This window comes from Paralichthys olivaceus, chromosome 4, assembly GCF_024713975.1.
Source record: "Paralichthys olivaceus isolate ysfri-2021 chromosome 4, ASM2471397v2, whole genome shotgun sequence".
Lineage (NCBI taxonomy): Eukaryota > Metazoa > Chordata > Actinopteri > Pleuronectiformes > Paralichthyidae > Paralichthys > Paralichthys olivaceus.
Window position 1 is genome coordinate 27,016,134 of NC_091096.1, and position 18,806 is coordinate 27,034,939.

At 39.0% G+C, this 18,806-nt stretch overlaps 2 protein-coding genes across 3 annotated transcripts; one reads left to right on the top strand and one right to left on the bottom strand.

The window, feature by feature from the left end:
- Nucleotides 1-112: 112 nt before the first annotated feature.
- rad17 (RAD17 checkpoint clamp loader component) lies at nt 113-14,602 on the bottom strand. 2 transcript variants are annotated; one of them, XM_069522840.1, is made up of 17 exons: nt 14,419-14,602; nt 14,100-14,203; nt 13,355-13,576; nt 12,319-12,393; nt 11,841-11,979; nt 9,901-10,037; nt 8,929-8,981; nt 8,460-8,585; nt 7,821-7,890; nt 7,632-7,743; nt 7,327-7,524; nt 6,181-6,275; nt 5,935-6,081; nt 5,451-5,579; nt 4,527-4,647; nt 2,419-2,476; nt 113-858 (listed from the first exon to the last, which is right to left on the bottom strand). In XM_069522840.1, the coding sequence occupies exons 2-17, from the start codon at nt 14,142-14,144 to the stop codon at nt 666-668; spliced, it is 1,920 nt and encodes a 639-aa protein (XP_069378941.1). In that variant the 5' UTR covers nt 14,145-14,203; nt 14,419-14,602; the 3' UTR covers nt 113-665. The 2 variants fall into 2 exon arrangements, with proteins under 2 accessions (XP_069378941.1, XP_019959566.2); XM_020104007.2 differs by having other exon boundaries at nt 14,100-14,210; nt 14,419-14,568.
- On the top strand, nt 14,556-18,780 carry ak6 (adenylate kinase 6). The gene is made up of 6 exons (XM_020104008.2): nt 14,556-14,694; nt 14,776-14,849; nt 15,384-15,476; nt 17,441-17,499; nt 17,644-17,789; nt 18,389-18,780. Exons 2-6 carry the CDS (start codon nt 14,813-14,815, stop codon nt 18,576-18,578), a joined length of 525 nt encoding a protein of 174 aa, XP_019959567.2. The 5' UTR covers nt 14,556-14,694; nt 14,776-14,812; the 3' UTR covers nt 18,579-18,780.
- The last annotated feature ends 26 nt before the right edge of the window (nt 18,781-18,806 follow it).

The window sequence follows — 18,806 nt, forward strand, 5'->3', positions numbered from 1 at the left end:
ACCATCACCACAGGGATTATTTAAAGGAGCTTCATGTAAAATTGCTGTGTAAATATTGAATGAGAGGGTGTGTGAAAGGAGGGTATAAAAACATTGTGTTCAAGATGAATGATAAGCTTCTCGAACATTGTTTTTATTCACAGTCTTATTGAGATTCAAACAATATATCCCTCAATAAGCATTATTGTAATATTTCTTATTTTCCACCATCAAGAAAAAGTGAAACAAGGATTTCAGTTTCAGCTGGGGTTTGAGCCTGGACAGAATGCTCCAGGCTCAACAATCACTCATCAAAACAAAAAGATGCAATTTACAAAAACAACAAATGCTGAACGCACACTTAGAACTAATAAATACTGATGATTTTTTAGCTGCTAGAACTGAACTGGTAAAGGTCACTTTGGAAGATTATTATACTTAATCTGTATGATTTCAATATGTGACAAGATACAGGATCCCATTCAATTCAGACTTTACAAGACAACGATCCCGTTTGGAAACTTATTTTGAACATATGACATCACATCTCATATGTACTCATAGTATTATTTCACGTGGCCTTAACTTCCTCCAGGCTAAACACTTACTAAAAAATACAAACTGGACAAAGGAAAAGTGAAATTGTGTCACAGTATGACAGTGGATGTATGGTGGAGCTGTCTGTGTCAGTCACTGTCATATTCCTCGATGTTCAAGCCCTCCTCCTCCAAAAGAACTTGACTTGTAGTAGGTTGAGGCTGACTGGCTGGCAAACCATCCTCAGTTCCACCATGGACTACCTCTTTTTCCTCCTGCTCCTCCTCACCATCTGTTTCCAGCTGTCCTGGCTCTTTATCTGTCAGAGCCTCCAGTTTTAATCTTGATACGGACAACACAAAATCAATTAGAGAAATAAAGGCAAAGTATAAAAGGTATGATCTAATACAATTTACACCAGTAACATAGAAAGCTACATAGCTCAGACTGAATAAAGTATATTTTCATGACATGTCATCATCATTTGTGCCTAAGGTAACTATATTACTATGGATACCCATGGATTAACAATCAGTGGTGCAGATGTTTAGATGGAGAGCAAATTCATTATGTGATACATAGTGCCACCTACCTGTTCAGAAACTCCACAGGCCTAAATAACTCAGTTTGCTATGTGGGTTAATTTCCTGTTATGTCAGCACTGACTGCACACACTTTAGCCGCCCTCAGAGTGGAGGTCTCACTAAGGAATGTTTATAATAAATTTGTTAAAATAATGTAATAATCCATACAAGTATTATTAAGATATATTTAAAGCATGATAATTATTTTTGATAATTAACACTTTTAAAGTAAATAATATTTTAGTTAAATTTGTACTAAAAAGTTCTTAAATAGAAAGCACTTTAAATAAATAAAAATGAGTCTTAAAACATAACTTTGTTTAATTTTGGAATAAAGAATTAATAAGAGCTTCACTGTGAGGACAGATAATTATTTAGGAAGATGTAAATTATCATTTGGTACAGATGTAAATATGGTAATTGTTATGGAATTTTCATAGACACTGTCTCTTGTCCTCTCTGGGGCAGAGTGCAACAGGCTGTTGTGTTTGGGAAGTGCTAGAGCTGCCAAAGGTCAAAGCCTTCACTCCCTAGACGTCACAGATATGAGACTGCGTAAGCAGGCAATACTGTCTCCATAACTAGTAAATACATTTGATTGTTTAGGAACAAGCACACCCATAGATTAAATGATCTGTTGGGGTTTAAAGTGTGACTGCAGGAAAGCAGACTTCAGAATATGAGAGAGCATCATGCACAGATGTTGTATGGATGAATTCTGATGTTCTCCTTGGCCAAGCGTCAATAAATATTTTAGCATAAGACATCAAAGGGCTCCTGAATGCTTTCTTCATTGATGAGGTGACCATTGATCAGCAGATTTTCCACAACAGTAATTATTAGTGATATTGTTTTTAGGTGATATTGCACACTCCTATCAAGGTTCATTAGAGCAAACCTTGAAATAGTAGATCTGTCACTGTTAGATGAAGTCAGAATATTTCTTTAATGAAACTCAAAATATCAAAAGGTGCCACATAATTGCAAAGTTTCATGAGGTAATTCAAAATGGTTTTCAAGTTCTGCTCTGGTAATATGGAAATTGAATTATTACAGACAGACTGATCAGCCCCAATAATAGTCAATAATATATATTAGGTGATGGAATTATAAGATGCTGGTTCAGGACAACACTGCGTAATGTTCCTGTCACTGTTTTGATTCCAGCTCTTCATATATTCCACTACTCTCCACTGTAAGCAGGAAATTACAGACTAATGCTATACAGGCTGGTCAGATCTTTGGCAATGCAGACTCTAGGGTCATGGTAACTTTTCTTGAATCCAATTGGATTATGTGAAGATAAAATGTGTTGTACCTGATAGAGAAGCTCCTCAGTGACATCTGACCCACGTCCTGGATAAATGCTATCTGAGCTGAGGGAAACAGTGTATCACAGAACACAAAGATTAGTAAAGGTTCATGAACTGGAAGACTCTTTCAACAGTTCTGTTGTTGTTTGTCGTCTGTCTCCAGACTTACAGGGTCACTGTGACCTTTACCTTAAGTTAAGTTTCAATGGTGAGTTCATCTTTGAGTCCATGCGACAACTTGTCAAAATTTGAAGAAATTCCCTAAAAGCACATTTGATGTTCATGAAAAAAACATGTTTTGTGAACCCCCTGTGACCTTTGACCACCTAAATGGAATCAATTAGTCGAACATTTGTGCCATATTTCCCTCACACTCCTCCGCTCCCTTCACTGGTTACCAGTGGCTGCTCTCATCTGTTTCAAAACACTTGTACTTGCGTCCCGTGCTGTGAACAGATTAGGTCCAGCCTACATCCAAGACATGGTCAAACCTTGCACCCCAGCCCATCCATTGCACTCTTCATCCGCCAATCGGCTCGCTGCTCCCTCACTGTGAGCTAGCCACTCTACCTAAGGTAACTATATTACTATGGATACCCATGGATTAACAATCAATGGTGCAGTCTTTCAGATGGAGGAAACATAATGAAGTCAGCAGGTTATTTAACCAAAGAATAGAAAAATATTTCAAAGAATCTATATCGGTCTATCAAGTCGTACATTATTGCTTCTTTCTGACATGCACTAAACTTTGGAGATCCTTTGCAGTTTCTCTAGAGGAGGTGTATGTGTAAACACAAATGACTGCATAACACAAAAACCTCCAAATTTCTCTTCATGAAAACAGCAGTGCCATTCCTGTAGAAGATGCCTATGAGGACTTCAAGAAAGTTCAGTCAATCGGCTTGCTGCTCCCTCAGTGCGAGGGACCCCAACCACTCAACAAAATTACTGTTTGCTTTCCTGTCTCCTAAATGTTGGAACCAGCTCCCCATTGACACCAGGACAGCAGAAAATCGAAACATCTTTCGCTGCAGACTAAAGACACATCTCTTCCGAATACACCTTGGTTAAGAAGATGATATCTAATAATCATCGTCAACTCTGGTGTTTACATTTATCAAAAAAAATGTTGCTGTTCTGGGTTTGTATGCTCATGGTTGAATGCACTTATTGTAAGTCACTTTGGATAAAAGTGTCCGCTAAATTAAATGTAATGTAAAAATTTTATTTTAAAGGATTCTCGTTCTTGCAACAAGAGGGTTTTGTGAGGTTAAGGTGACCTTTGACCAAATTCTAATCTGTTTATTCGTGACTCAAACTGAACTTTTGATCCAAATTTGACAAAAATCCCCCAAGGCATTCTTGAGTTATTATATTTACAAGAATGGGATGGATGGATGGATGGACAATCCAAATGCATAATGCTTCCGGCCACTAGATGTCGCCAGCACAGAGTAAAAAAAAGGATTAAATAGACTTCAATCAACTTTGTTCATTGGTCACAACATGACACTCTTCAGCAACACATGATGTCTGCGCAGTGTTTTTACAGTACTGGCAACATGACAGCAAAATCACAAAATTAATGTCAAAGGTCACTCACAATACAGTACAACAAGTTTTTTTTGCACAATTTGAGATAGGAGGCTTTGCAGTGGCTGATCAGGCAATGCTAACTTTTTTTCAATAAGTAAAAATGCCATTTCATAATGTTATCATGATATTCTGATCAATATAAGCTACAGGTTGTCTCTATTTTCAGAGATATCTTGGAAAGTGTGTTTTTAACCATATTTCTGTTGACTTGGACTTGACTCATCTGAAGATACCCTCCCAAGTAACATTCCCACGCAAGTTTGGTAAAAATCGGTCCATGCATTGTTGAGTCATTTTGTCCTCACACACAGCTATGTTGTTGTGCAGCATGGAAATAATATACTCTCAACAGTATCGTATTTGCATGTGTATCTTTTTGAGAAACACACAGAGCTCTCTTGAGACCTTGGGAGTGAGGACATCTTTAGAAAGTGAAGATGGCCGTTTTGAGGGTTAAAACTTGTTTCAGATTTAGATTGCAAATTGTTTGTGTGGGCGAGTGTGTGTGTGTTACCTTGGTTCCTCATAGGACTGGTGAGTTTGGCCAGGTATGGCAGCAGCTCCGTCTGCAGGCTGACTGGTGTCAGACAGAAGCTCCTGAACAGGGAATGAGCAGCCAGGCAGTTCTCCCGGTGCTGACACGAACAACATCAGTCTCATTGAAGTTGCTACATTTAAAGTCTACTTCTGTAGGTCACTCAGATAGGATGCATTTGAAACAGATCAACTGCGATCAACTGTCTCTTTTTGATCGTGGTAATGACTGCAAAAATTGAGAATAGTTTATAGAAAAAGCATATTTTATCCCTGATTGTCTCATTTGCTGTTGCAGGTCATAAAAAGGCAGCAATATTAAAATAATACAATTAAAAACTAAGCATATTTTCTTTATAATTGGGGCACCTGCTTTAAATTTTTTTCTTAAAATCTATTTCTACAAGTAAATCAACAAAAATAGTTATGATCAAATACTGCAGCGCAAGACATTGTTTTGTTTTTTTACTGGATGTATACAACAATGATCCTAAATGTACAGTGTGTAGAATTTAGTGATATCTAGTGGTGAAGTTGCATGTTGCAGCTGAACACCTCTCACCTCACCCTCTCCTTCCAAACATGAAAAGGAACCTGTGGTAGCTTCAGTTGTCAAAAAAACTCAAAAGGTGTTTAGTTTGTCCAGTCTGGACTAATGTAAAAAACATGGCAGCCTCCATAGAGAGGGTCCCCTCGATGTAAATATAAAGTATTTAAATATAAATGGCCTTTTCTTGGGTAAAGAAAACTACAATTCATACAATTTAGATAAAATGAACTAGTGAAAACATCATGAGGATTATTCTACATTCAATTTCTGCCAATAGTTCCCTTTCACCTAAATCTTACACACTGAACCTTTAACTAAAATAACTAAAATCACATGTTAATAGATGTGTCTTACCTTCTTGCTGACTAGCAGCCAGCTGGGTTTGTGAAGTGGTCTAAATCCAACAGAAACGTGTTGAGAGTTGGAGTGAAGAAGACCTCTGGTGGCCACTGAAGACCCATAATCCTCCATGGTGCTTCGGCTCTGAACACAGGCACAGATTGTTGCTCACCATCAGTTCACCACTTACCATATAGTTAAAATACAGACAATTCAAATACTGAACAAATTAATTTAATAAAGATGTCACTCTCTACTCAACCACTTACTACTTACATTTCTCCTTCAAGCAGCTACTTCTACAGAGAATTCACTCCTGTTGTCAGAACTTTCCAAAGTTATAAAGTCGTGTCTCTTGTGTTTTAAACTACCGCCACTTTGGTATCTAACAGTATGCTTTATTATCGCAAAGGCAACGCCACAAGTATAGTTTGCAAACAACAGGAACCCTAAAGTCAAAGCATTCAGATTCATTCTTCATGTCTCGGGAAAGACTGACCGTCCAATCAGAAGTGAGGAGGTCAGCATCAGATAGATACTCGCTGGCTCGGGCCACATCTTCCACCTCAGAAAAGAAGTCCAGGTAGTTCTGGTGGAGGTACAAGTTGAAGAACTCGCCAGACATGTGTGAACGTTCAACAACCAACTAAAAACAGATTAAAAAAAAGTTTTGAGTGTTCCAAAGATTAAAAGGAGATTGATTAAAAATGGCTGTTACCTTTTAGCGAGAGAAAAAGCTTTTTACCTCAGGGTCTACTAATAATGTTTTTCTGTGGTGATGTGAAAGTTGAGATGATAGAGCAGGTGCAGGGGCAACTTCAGCTGCTTCATGGTCCCCCCCTGTTGATGATAAACAACCAAACAAACTATTTGCCTCAGTAGCGTCAGTTACTAATACTGAACAAGTATAAACCAAAGCAACAGTGCAGCAGTTATTCTCATCAGTGATCAGATGTTTTAAAAAATTATAGTTGACTAGTGCAGTGCCTGTTCTAATCCTGCCTGTTTGGAATAAGCTGTTTGCCGGGCCTGAGGTAATGCATCGCCTACTGCAGAGTGAAGTTAGAAATCTTTGTGTTTACCCTACCTGATTTACCTGCGTTGAAGATTTTTTTCGTCAATGATTTTTATAAACTGAAACTGAATTTGCTTTATTACTATTAATGTGTGTGGTTCATATATAAGTTTGAATTATTTACATAACTGGTGTTATGTTTTCATACATTAAAAGTCATCTATCTCACAGGTCTGACTGTGGTGTTAAGCAATCACAATCTACTCCAATAAAGGTTGTTACTTGTGCTTTTACTTTAAGGACAAATTCCTACCACCACAGAACACACCAGAGACACACCAGTGACCCCCATGAATATCTGTATCAGTCTGATATAGTGGGAAAGATTTGTATTATGTAAATGATCAAGCAGGACAGATATGGCCAAAGGCTGCCAGGTCCTGACCACAGCTGTAGTTTAACCAAGGATATAGAGGAAAAGATTTTCAACACACCTCGTGGAGGGACTGTTAGCGCACTGCCCCGCCCCCACTGACTGCTACAAAGCATCATCTGTTTATTTCAATTTTGATTCATATTGAATATATATCTCTTGTCCAAATCACCCCAAACTTCACAATGCACTTCCTTTGGCCCCCAACAATACACATGCGTGTCATGTGTCGTTCATGAAATGAACAGTTCACAAGATATGTAAAATAGGTAGGTAGATGACGATGTCTGAAATCAAACCCTAAGAAATAAGGCTCATTATCAACAAATCTGCTGACAAGTAAAAACAACTGACAATAGTGTAATAGTTGGGGACTATTTTCAGTAAATCTTACAATGAACAATACAGAAGAAAGACTATGGTAACTGGGAGATATGACTCACGTTTGCAGTGCAGGATCTTTCCCAGTGCTCTAAATAAGAACAAAGAAGCATCTTTAACTCCAATAGCCTGTTCCTCTTCCTGCTCCTTTGTTTGTTTGGACTTGTTCTTCCTCTTGTTTGTTCTGGAAACAACTTTGCTCATTGAAATCACAGGCCTGTCCTTTTTCGTCCTCCACAGCTCCTTTTCCAAGGATGTGTCTGGAGAGTTACAGAGAGAAAAGGTCATGAGGTGAGGAAGATCAAAAGGGTTTTGTATTTAATTCCACTGTACGCTGTGGTGAGGTGAGATGTGTGGATTTACAGACCTGGGAGGGAAGAAAACTGCAGGCTGTTGATTGCACTGCGAATATCTCCTGAGCTTCCCATACAGAGCATCTCCAACACACCCTTTTCTGGTACACTCATTCTTCCGCAGCTCTGTGTGGAATTATGGTAAAACAAACTTTATATAAAATAAGGCAAAATGTGTAAACTACTGTAAAGCCTCCTCTCACCTTTGCTGCTTCCAGTGTTGAAATGCGGGTCAGGACTTTAATCATCATGGTTGGAGCAACTGGATTAAAACTGGAAACAAAGAACATACAAAGCATCTTCAGGTAAATTCAGCAGGGCTAATTGAATATGATGAAATACACAAAATAGGGGAAAGTTGAAGTATAGGCCTGATTCTCTCTCATTTGATCAATGAGCTAAATTGAATTAGGAAAGCCAGAGCGCTATTGATCCCTATGTGCACAGCTATAAACCACCTTTAGCCCTAGAGAGCAGCAGGTTTGTCTCTTCACAGGAGGAGATTTTGTTTAATGGGTAAAAGAGGTGAAATTTAGGATTAACTTCCGCCTTGTCGTGGAAAATGTCCCTCTCGGCATAGTGGTGAGTAGATAATGAGTGAATTTGAATTTTTCAGTTAACTTTACCTTTAAGTCTTAGACCTCTGACCTGTGACTAATCTGGAACCAAAACTGGCCCAAGAGTGCCATGCAACACCATGTTCTCAGTAAATCTGGCCACGAATGAAGATGAGAATGTTTCCCTCATCAGTTGACAGCAGGGACTGAACTGTCTCTAACATTGTTCTCTGGGCTCTAATGTGGGTTTCCCTGTCATGGACAGCAGTGGGCCTCATTTAGAACCTGATGGTGCTGATGTCCAGCTCCTCCTGGATCTCTCTGGGAAAAAGAAAGCGTGAGCTGCGGTCTCCACTCTGACTGTCTGACACTATGAACACCAAGGGACTTCGAGTGGTCTTCACAAAGTGCCTGGAAGACAAAATAACACACACTGTATACAATACAATACACATGAATGCAGTAAATAGCTCTTAGCACTGAAAGCATCAATAAACACTCTGTTCCGTGGAAAGACTTTCATCAAGCCTACCGGTTCCTGATGTTGAGGATGAAACATGACATGAAATAGCATCAAGAAAGGCCTCAAGACCTCCCATCATTACCAAGTTAAAGCAGGAGAACTGGTTCTTGGTCACAATTTCCCTATCGTTACTTTTTAAGTCTGGGTTCATATCTGTGTATCACTACAGTTACTTCTTCTGGTATTTAGGAAATGTGACGAAATGCAGGGTGAAACCTGACCTGCTCTCACCTCAGGTTATCGTGCAGGCTGCCAGGCTGCCTGTAGAAATGGTTTGGGAAATCCTAAGAGAGGAATGATTGGGTGTTAACTCAGGTGTATAGCCTACACATATAGTCTAAACAAACAAGCATTAGACCTGTCTATTAGCTTTAAATGCAATCTAGCATGGTAATGAGTTTAGTCTTTTCCTGTTTCTTTGTGTATCAATTCTTGGCATCTATCATTGATCAAATTAAAGAGCGACAGTTTTTTAATGACATAATCAACCATTCATTATATTGTAGACATCACCGTGATAAAAGTGGTTTTACAAAATATTACAGCAGCTTCATCTCTCCACCAGTAGCATATACATTTGGAAATTTCTGCACCCAATTATTTTTATTTTGAACAGTAACTTGAAAGATTAGAAGCCGTCTAGATCACGTTTCCAACAGTAGTTAACCAATCTGGCACAACTGGAGCCAAAATACTGCTGGGTAATTAACTCAAAATGTACTAAAAGTGACATTATGAGTCGAATATTCAATAGTCATTACTAACCAGCTTTAATCATATTGGCATGTTAAGAGCAAATCTTCAGACAGAGTGGAATTTTTACCGTACACTTTTAGCATGCCAGAAAATTTTACTTGTTCATCATCTCAAGATAAATGTCACATGGCATGAGGAATGCAAAGAGTTGAACTAAGCACATTTCAGATGTAGCAGTATACAAGTGTTTGCTATTGTCAATGTGGCAATGTTATTGTCACATGTTAAATTAATGTACTAAAATGTACTCTCACTCCCTGGCTCAGTGGACTGTGTAACTACCGTCCCCACGGTAAACAGACTTGGAGCAGGAAAGGGCCACAGCATATATTATCTTTAAACTCAGTTAATTGCTAAATATTACTAGCTGTTGTGCTGAGCTTCCAAAATGAGTAGAACTGACATACTGGGGTGAACAGTGGCTTAATTTGAAGATACAGTACATACCTCCACCAGTATGAGCTTTTTTTCTGTCGCTCCATCATCATCCTTCATTCGCAGGCAGCTGTACTTGTTGGCTCTGAGGAGGAACTCCTGAAACTGGGCTGACTGGGAGCTGCAGGGGAATCCATTCATTCTCCATTCTGAAAAATGGAAACTCAGAGTCACATCAGAAAAGCAGAGTAGAGAGCCTGCATCCTGACACTTGAGAGTGTTCTCTGTACCTGAGATTATTTATCGCATGAGAACATTTTGTCTGCACTCACCCAACTAGAATTACTGGCCTGCATTGTATGCCTCTACCACCCAGTGAAGGTTCAGTCTATGTCATTTTTTTCCATATAATATGCCATAGTTGACTAAACTGAATTTTATTATTTTTTGGTGAAATGTGACGTATCACTATATTGACATATGATTATGATAAGTAACTGCCAGCTTTAAATAGAATGTCTTCAGTTAAACAAAAATAAAATTAATTTCACATCAAATTATTTTATCTTGGAGCCCATGTGAATGATTCTGCCAAAGTTGAAGAAATTCCCTCAATGTGTTCCTGAGATACCGTGTTCAAAACATAATGCATCCGGCAACTGGCTGTGGCCTGAGGGGAGGAATAAATACTTTAAAAGCATTCATCCCAATTTACAAACACTGGGTGGATAAAATATTAGAAACACCTTTAAATAATAAAGCAGTTAATGCAATAAAAGTAATAAAGCAGATCAATACATATGTGCCAACCGCTCTGACTCAGTACCAACAAAAGAAAACAATTTTCTGGTCAGTTTCACATCAAGAACGTAATTTTCATTCACAGTCACCTCCAAAACCATTGGAATAGCAAGGCAAGTTTCCTTTAGTTGTAAATTGAAGAAATTAATGTTTAAGATCAAAAGATGTATATGAAACAAAGAGTTCAGAGGAGTCACTGGGATGACCTAGATGGGAAACTTCCTCATTTGATATACACCTCTGTGAGTGTTTAGTCACATGACTTCATCAATATCAAAACATCTGCTTTTAAAGTTGTCCTGAGTTGTTAAACAATTTGAGACATAGCATGTTGTGTTTGAACCCACCCATATTTCAAGTGACCAGAAATAGTGGAACATGTCTATGACAGAAGATTGATTGTTTAAACGCCAAATAGCTCTGAATGTCTCTGCTCTTGGTTTTCACCTTTGAGGACTAGCAGTAAGAATCTGAAGGACCATTTGAACAAGAGATGCTACAAAAGCTCTGAAAAAAACTGATGAGACCAAGATGAAGAAATAATCTGCATCCAGAATATACAAGTTCATCAGTGAAGCTCGGTGGAGGTGGTGTCATGGCAGCTTCTAAAACATCCTCAGAGATCATTGATGATGTAGCAGTAAAACGGATGAAAGAAACTTTCTGTCTGCCACTTTACAGAGAGATCATCAAAACTTCATCGTGAAGCAAGACAACGACCAAACACAACAACGGACTTCATCTGTAACAGAGGCCTGAAGAGGGGACTGACGGAGAAACCCCTGGGACAAACTGAAGTGATGCGACAAAGGATTGGAGGAGCTTTACAAATGAAGAAAGCAACCATTTGATGATGTCAGTAGGTCACAGGCTTGATGCACTTATTGAGTTATTCAACCAATTATGACACATCATTTACTTTTAGTTGCTTTAAGATTTGCTTCTTCATTATTCACCTAAACATGGGCCAGCATAATACAAAAGGTGCTGGGCTGTATTGTTTAATTGATGCATCAGGCTATAAATATGCAGATATTAAAACTAAAATTCTTAACTTTAGTCTCATATTCATCTTTTGCTCTTGAATTGTCTCAATGTACAAAAGAAACAAACTGGCATTTCACACCCAATATTTTGGATGGGACTGTATCAATCACACTGACACTGACAGGTGCAGTATGACACAGGTAATGGAGAGGGATTTTCCTGACCATCCTGAATGCTGCTGTATGGCTCCAGGTTGGTGGGGTTGATCCACTCCTGAATCCTGAAGCCCAGCTCCCGAGACAAAACCTGGACTGTTGTAGTCTTTCCACAGCCAGATGGTCCCGTAAGCAGTAAGATACCACCCTGTAAATTACAACCGGCAGGCTAAACTTGAACATGCCACCTCACTAAACACCTCCACAAATAAAATGTTAATATAATTACATAATATAATGATAGCTCAGTCTGCAAGATTAATTCTTGATGTGTCGTGGTCTCCAAACAGGACTCATCAAATGACTGACTTGCTTATGACAACCAAGTTTTTCACTCGTTATAGGTATTTCTTCATATTGTTTACCAGGAAGGAAAATCGCTAAATTAACATATCATAACTAGGGCAAAAATTGCTCAATGGCAAAGGTTAGGGGACAAGTCTGGGGGTCAAGGTTCAATCTAATGAAAAATGAAACTTCAAATTACCTTTGACGAGTTTGTGTGGACTCTTATCCAGTTGTCGACTTCCTCGATTTTCTTCTTGTGGACAGCTAGCTCAGCCTACACAAACACATATTAGTGTTCCCATTTTTTTTTTGCAGCGGGGCAGCCCCATCAATAGTGACTTGGTTATTTTGATGCTCTCCACTTTGAAGCACTACCCCCCCTGGCAGCCCAAATGCATTGAGGTGCATCACTCCTTGCTACTGATTTAGCTCCTCTGCTGTTTTCTAATGACTCACATGTAGCGCTGATCTCTATACCAACATTGTGAATTGATATTTATGTTCCTGTATAAGATGGATGTTGATTCTTCTGCAACAATAAAGTTAAAAGGAACCCAGCTCAACAATCTGCAGGAATAACTCTCCTGTCAGCCTGTGTGTGTGTGTGTCTGCTCATATCTGTCATTCTTCTCACACAAACTGATAATCACATTTATTTAGTTGTTAATCGATAATGTCAGATCATGAATCCGGATCGTTCTGGTCATTTTAACCCTGATGTCCTGGCTATGCACGTCACATCTGCTTTAATTAAACCTACAGCTCCAGGGGCAATCATAATAACATGTTGCAAACTACTCTACAGAGAAGTTAGAGCAAATTAGTGGGAGATATGATGACAGATGCTGATGTATACCACCATTTATATACTGAGGTTGCTAAGCCTTAAATAAGGATTTTATGGGTTAATGTTAAGAAGTATCTTATTTATATATCATACTTTAAGACAGTGTGTATTTATGCATATTTATAGATTTAGGCTTGCAAATAAACTATACATGTGAGTCCTGTTTAGACTTGGTGAGAAGGAGAAAGACTTTTTTAAGGACTATGCAGTCAAGATGTAGGCATTTGTTAGTGTCCACAGCAACGAGTGAAGTCTTAAGTTATGTCTCATTGTGCATTTTAACCCATGTGGCCCACCACCCAACACCATCTGCTGATCCACTGTGTGGCCATTTGGATTCAGAACATATTCACAGATACCAGAACAACCAAACTGTGATGATGCTGACCTGTGAACAGGGCATATATCTGTTCACCCAGGGCTCATACTGGTTCCTCTGGGCTGGCTCTTTCAGCAGGTAAGTTGTGACAGGGTCCCGCTTGCTGTCCTCTCCTTTCCTCTTCCTCGCCCTCTTGGGCTCAGCCTTGGAGCACGAAACCTTACACCTTCCAGGCAGAGAAAAGCTTTCTGCTGCCAGATCAGTGAAAGACGGATCCACCCAGTGGTTCAACTATTATGAATAACAAACAAAACACATTTTTTAAAGATTAAAAGAACAACTGGGGGTGGATATCTACAGTGAGAGGAGGCTGGTGAATTACAGGCACAATAGAGAACATTACATGGCAGTACCAGATGTTAAATGTAACTTACAGGGTGAAAGCAAAGCTCCCTGTGTGCTCAGTGAAGAGAAGGTACTTTACTACTGGCAACTGACATATAGGAAGAAATTATGCTATTCCTGAAAGAAACTAATTAGAGGAAAAGCTATTTGGAAACTGTAAAATTGACTAGAAATATCTTCTGTCCTTCAGCATTGTGTCTCATGACCCTGTGTCTATCGTATGATACATACACTCAGTGGGCAAAATCCTCCAAATGTTCAGTTTCTGTTATTTGCTCTACTGTGACGGACAACAGTGGGTGGACAAAATTATAGAAAAAACTTCCTGTTAAAATACAGTAATCAAAATGTACTTGTCAGATAGCCTACTGAAAAAAAACACATAACGTAAGTATGGGAAAGAACTTACTCTACTAGAAGCTGTTTTATCTCCAACAGAAAGCTTGTTCATCATTCACACTTAACAGCAGTTCATGGAAGACCTGGTGTGAAGAGCTGGTGCTGCTGCTGAAGCTGTTGGCTGTGCAGAGACAGGACATACTGCTCAGTGTACAGCGGGACCACAGGCTGCTGTGTGTTTGAGGTTTCCTCTCACACACACACATAAAATACATACATACCAAAAACATCAATTTGAACGTATGTGAATGTGTTTCGACGATAAGAAACGCTTGTTGGACTGGCTGCTCTTTGGGATGTGTTCACTCCCCCATGTGAAGCTAACTCACCTTATTTGACCATTTGCTGTCAGAAGCAGACTTCGATGTTTTCGTCCCTGGGTATCCTTGTTCGGGTGATCTACTGTTTGAACAGAGTGGCGTTAGAAAACCTGTGAAACCGAGTTTACATATTTAAACTCGAAATGCCGTAAAGTTTGTAGTGATTGCCGTAAAGGTGGCGTAAAAGTGCCGTAAAACGTCAAAGTGCTGCTGTGTTTGTGTGTCGATTTGCTCCATCTCTCTCGCAAACCAAGTTATCCTCCTCATCTGGCTCCTCTGAATCAGGTTTGTCTCATATTTCGATTGAAACGCTTCAGAGACCGTGTGCGCCGGCAGGCAGAGCTGACAGATGGATGTGTCTTTCAGGTAGAACGCCAAGACACGTGTCGGCTGCTGGTCAGGCATGAAGATGAGGAAGCGTCCGAACGTTCTGTTAACAGGTGACAGTCTCTTCAACTGCTCAGTCTTTAAAAGTATGTCAGTGCTGTACTTATTAGGTTCGCAGGCCGATCACTGTTGCCAGGATCAAATACAATGTGAGTTATTAATCTAATTACAAACACCAATAAAGAGTCTACACTGTGAGCATCGTTTTTTTTATTGCAGTAAATTATCATATTTGTTTGGGTGCTTAATTGACCAAATGATAAATGGATGAGACGATACTATAAATTACCTTTATCTAAATGATGATGATTAATAGTGACAATCAATAAAACAGCATGTTATCAGCGACATCAGTATATTTAAACCAAATCTGGCAGCAGAGTATAACCTGGAAGTCCTATGGTTTTCTCTGGGACAGCAGCTGAAGATCAACAGCACCTCATTTCTAACAGTAAATGATTATTAAAAACCAAGTGGGTAGTTGCACCTTCACTACTGAGTCATTGGCACTGCTCAACAGCCTGATCAGATCTCACCAGATGATGCAGTATGCATTACAACCTCAATGTTGATCCTCTGCCTTATAGGAACCCCTGGTGTTGGAAAGACCACTTTAGGAAAGGAACTAGCCCAGCGAACAGAGCTGACTTATGTCAATATCGGAGACCTTGCTCAGGAAGGTAAAATCGTCAACTAATTTACTGAACTCCTTTCAACTAACTTTTTGAAACACACACTGATACTAACATCTAACACTGATTGAAGCTACGGAGGGTCTGTCTGAATTGTGTGAATATTTGAGTGAATAGGTCTGTATTCACATGTTTTGTTTATTACATTGAATACTAGTGTGGAATGTGTTGGAAACATGAATGAACTGGTCTGTTGTGATGTATTGGAACTGAGTGAGAGTGAACTGGCTATTTTCATGTATTTTGATAATGTTTTGAAAACCAATGTGAAACAAACAGATCATGATTTGAATTGTTAGGTGTGTGTGTGTGTGTGTGTGTGTGTGTATAATGTTAATGTGATATGTTGTAATGGTTGCATCATCAAAATCTGTTTTAAAGGGGTAGTTCACCCAAATATAAAAATGTACCCATTATCAACTCACCACCATGTCGACCGAGGGGTGGGTGAAGTGTTTGAGTGTACAAAACAGTTTTTCGAGTTTCAGGGGTAAACCTCATTGCAGCCAAATCCAATAAAATGTAAGTAAAATGGTGACCGATTCTTCTCCATACAGCTCCTGTGGTGTTATCCAAGTGTTCGTAAGCCCCGAAATTCAAATTCAACTCGAAACTGTGTCATTTGAACTCTGGATTTGGCTGCAATGCTCTTTACCCTTGTTTAAACTAAACTAAAGTGTTTTGTGGACTCAAACACTTCACTTACCCCTACAGATAATGAGTGAATTTTCATTTTTGGATGAAGTACAGGGTTTCTGTGGGTCATTAAAAAAGCATTAAAAGTCATTAAATACATTTAGCTAAAATTAAGGCCTTAAATGGCATTAAAAAGCATTACATTAGATTTCCAGAGGCATTAAAAAATTTAAAAAATACTTTAAATATAGGATCTACCTTGACGAAGAAAGGAGGAAGAAAGAGGGTGCCATGCACGGACTTAAGAAAAAAGCATTGGAAGATGAGCTGGGAGAACTGAAAAGAAAAAGGCAGTGTTGACGGAGGTGTGCGCCAGCCTTCAGAAGGATGCTGATCAACTCGCTTAGAAGGCCGAAAACAAATCTGGCACACTCATGGCTCAGATGATCACAAAATCTAATACTCTGAGGAGATACAAGAAAACAAATTCCTTGAACTGAAAAATGTTGAGACAGAGTTGGAACTAAAAGCGAACGAACTAAGGCACATGCACTAATTATCATTCAAAGTTAAATCCCAGTGATTTCTTTGTTACGTCAAGTACTGAACTTAATGCAAACGTTATGTTCCAGCCTTTAAGTTGAAAGTTTCAGTTTTTTCCTTCGCTCTCCAGAGAGATCAAATTGTGCATTGTGTATTCAGTGTCAGGACAATTTCCACAAACATAAGCTTGATGGATTCTGGTACTTTTTGAAATTTGAATTTTTTAAATATGTGCAAATAAATTTTGACATTGTAAGCTGTCTCATGAGCCATTTCAAATTCTTTATAGAGTGACAGTTTATGTCAATTATTTAGATTCTCAAATATCTTATATTATCATTTTCAAATGAAATGCTTGCAATTTAATTCAGAGTTGGATATGGATATTTTGTGTGCGTGTATATAGGTAAGTATGCACACGTATAATATTTGCAGTTAGTCATGGGCATTAAACATTTTTGAAATGGCATTAAAAAGGGCATTAAAAAGCATTAAATTAGATTTGCTGGTACCTGCAGAAACCCTGAAGTATCCCTGTATACCCTGTAGAAGCCCTGTAAGAATAGCTTCTACAAGGCTGTAGGTAATAGGGATCCTAAACTAATCTAAACCACAAATCAAAAGCATTTTACTGTTCTTGTCCTACTGCACTGCTCTGGATCTTCATTCAGGTTTTGAATGATTTGTATTAAGATTTATTGACAGCAGGCAGGTTGCAGATAGATGGCATAGTTTCCTGTGGCTGTTCTGATGATTAGATTTTCTTTCCCCAGGACAACTTTATGATGGTTATGACGAAGAGTATAAGTGCCCAATTTTAGATGAGGACCGGGTGAGTGAGACAATGCATTCAATCTTTTGTCACAAAACAAGCATCTTAGTGGAACCATTAGTCATGTGACACCAACATGAGGGTAAATTAAAACTCAAGAATTAAGTTGGCTGGATGTAAATATTGTGATGCTTTATCCTGTAGGTGGTGGATGAACTGGATGAAAAGATGGTAGATGGTGGTGTGATTGTTGACTATCATGGCTGTGACCTGTTTCCTGAACGCTGGTTTCATATTGTCTTTGTCCTGCGCACAGACAACACTCAGCTGTACACTCGGTTGGAGGGCAGGTAACTTTCATTTATTTCCTCTTAATCTTTAATCTCTCAATTCATGTATGACTCCAATCTGACTTTAGGCCTATGGACTATTAGCCAGAGGCTAAGATAAAAAATAGTAATACCACTGCTTATCAATGTGTATATGACACTAAAAAACGACTTTCACTTTTGTTTCCCTGGCATAACACTTTACACATAGCACTGTCAATTGCCCCTTTTTTTAAACTGCATGTACCATTTAACAATGGCTAGTCACTGGTTTCCACTGACTGTGTCAACTAGAGATTAAACAGTGTAAAAATCATATTTTAGCCTTTACAGTATCAGGGTGGCCCCACTGGCCCCCCTCTCGGCAGCGCCATTGCATTGATGTGCCTTACTCTGTGCCGGTCAACAGGAGTGTCTGCTCCTCTACTCTTTTGTAATCTATCACCTGAAGAACTGATCTTTTATAATAACCTGCTGAATTCATATTCTCATGTTCCTGGATAGACTGGGCATCGTTTCTTCTGCAACAATGAAGATAAAACTCTGCGTTGTGTGTGTCTGCTTGTCTCTGTTGCTCTTGTTTATGCCCCTCTCTGTGGTGTCCTCTTTGTGACTAACAGGGGTTACACAGGGAAGAAGCTGCAGGACAACGTGCAGTGTGAGATCTTCCAGACCATCTATGAGGAAGCCATTGAAGCTTACAGTGAGGATATTGTCCACCAACTGCCCAGCAACACTCCTGAAGACCTGGAGCGCAACCTGGAGCAGATAGTGCAGTGGACTGAGCAGTGGATGAAGGACCATAACTAGGAGCTGAACCCTAACCGCTCACTTCGAGGGACAGGACTATCAACAAATTTTATTTGGACAATAAAGCATGAATTGTTGTTATTTTCATAGGTTTGATATCATGGGGACTGGTGATATGATAAAAGTTAAAAAATACAACATTTACGCAGACAGATGTGTGTAATAAAATGCATAATAAAAGCTGCTAGCAAGAAAACAAAAAGTGGATTTGTTGAATATAGTTAAAGG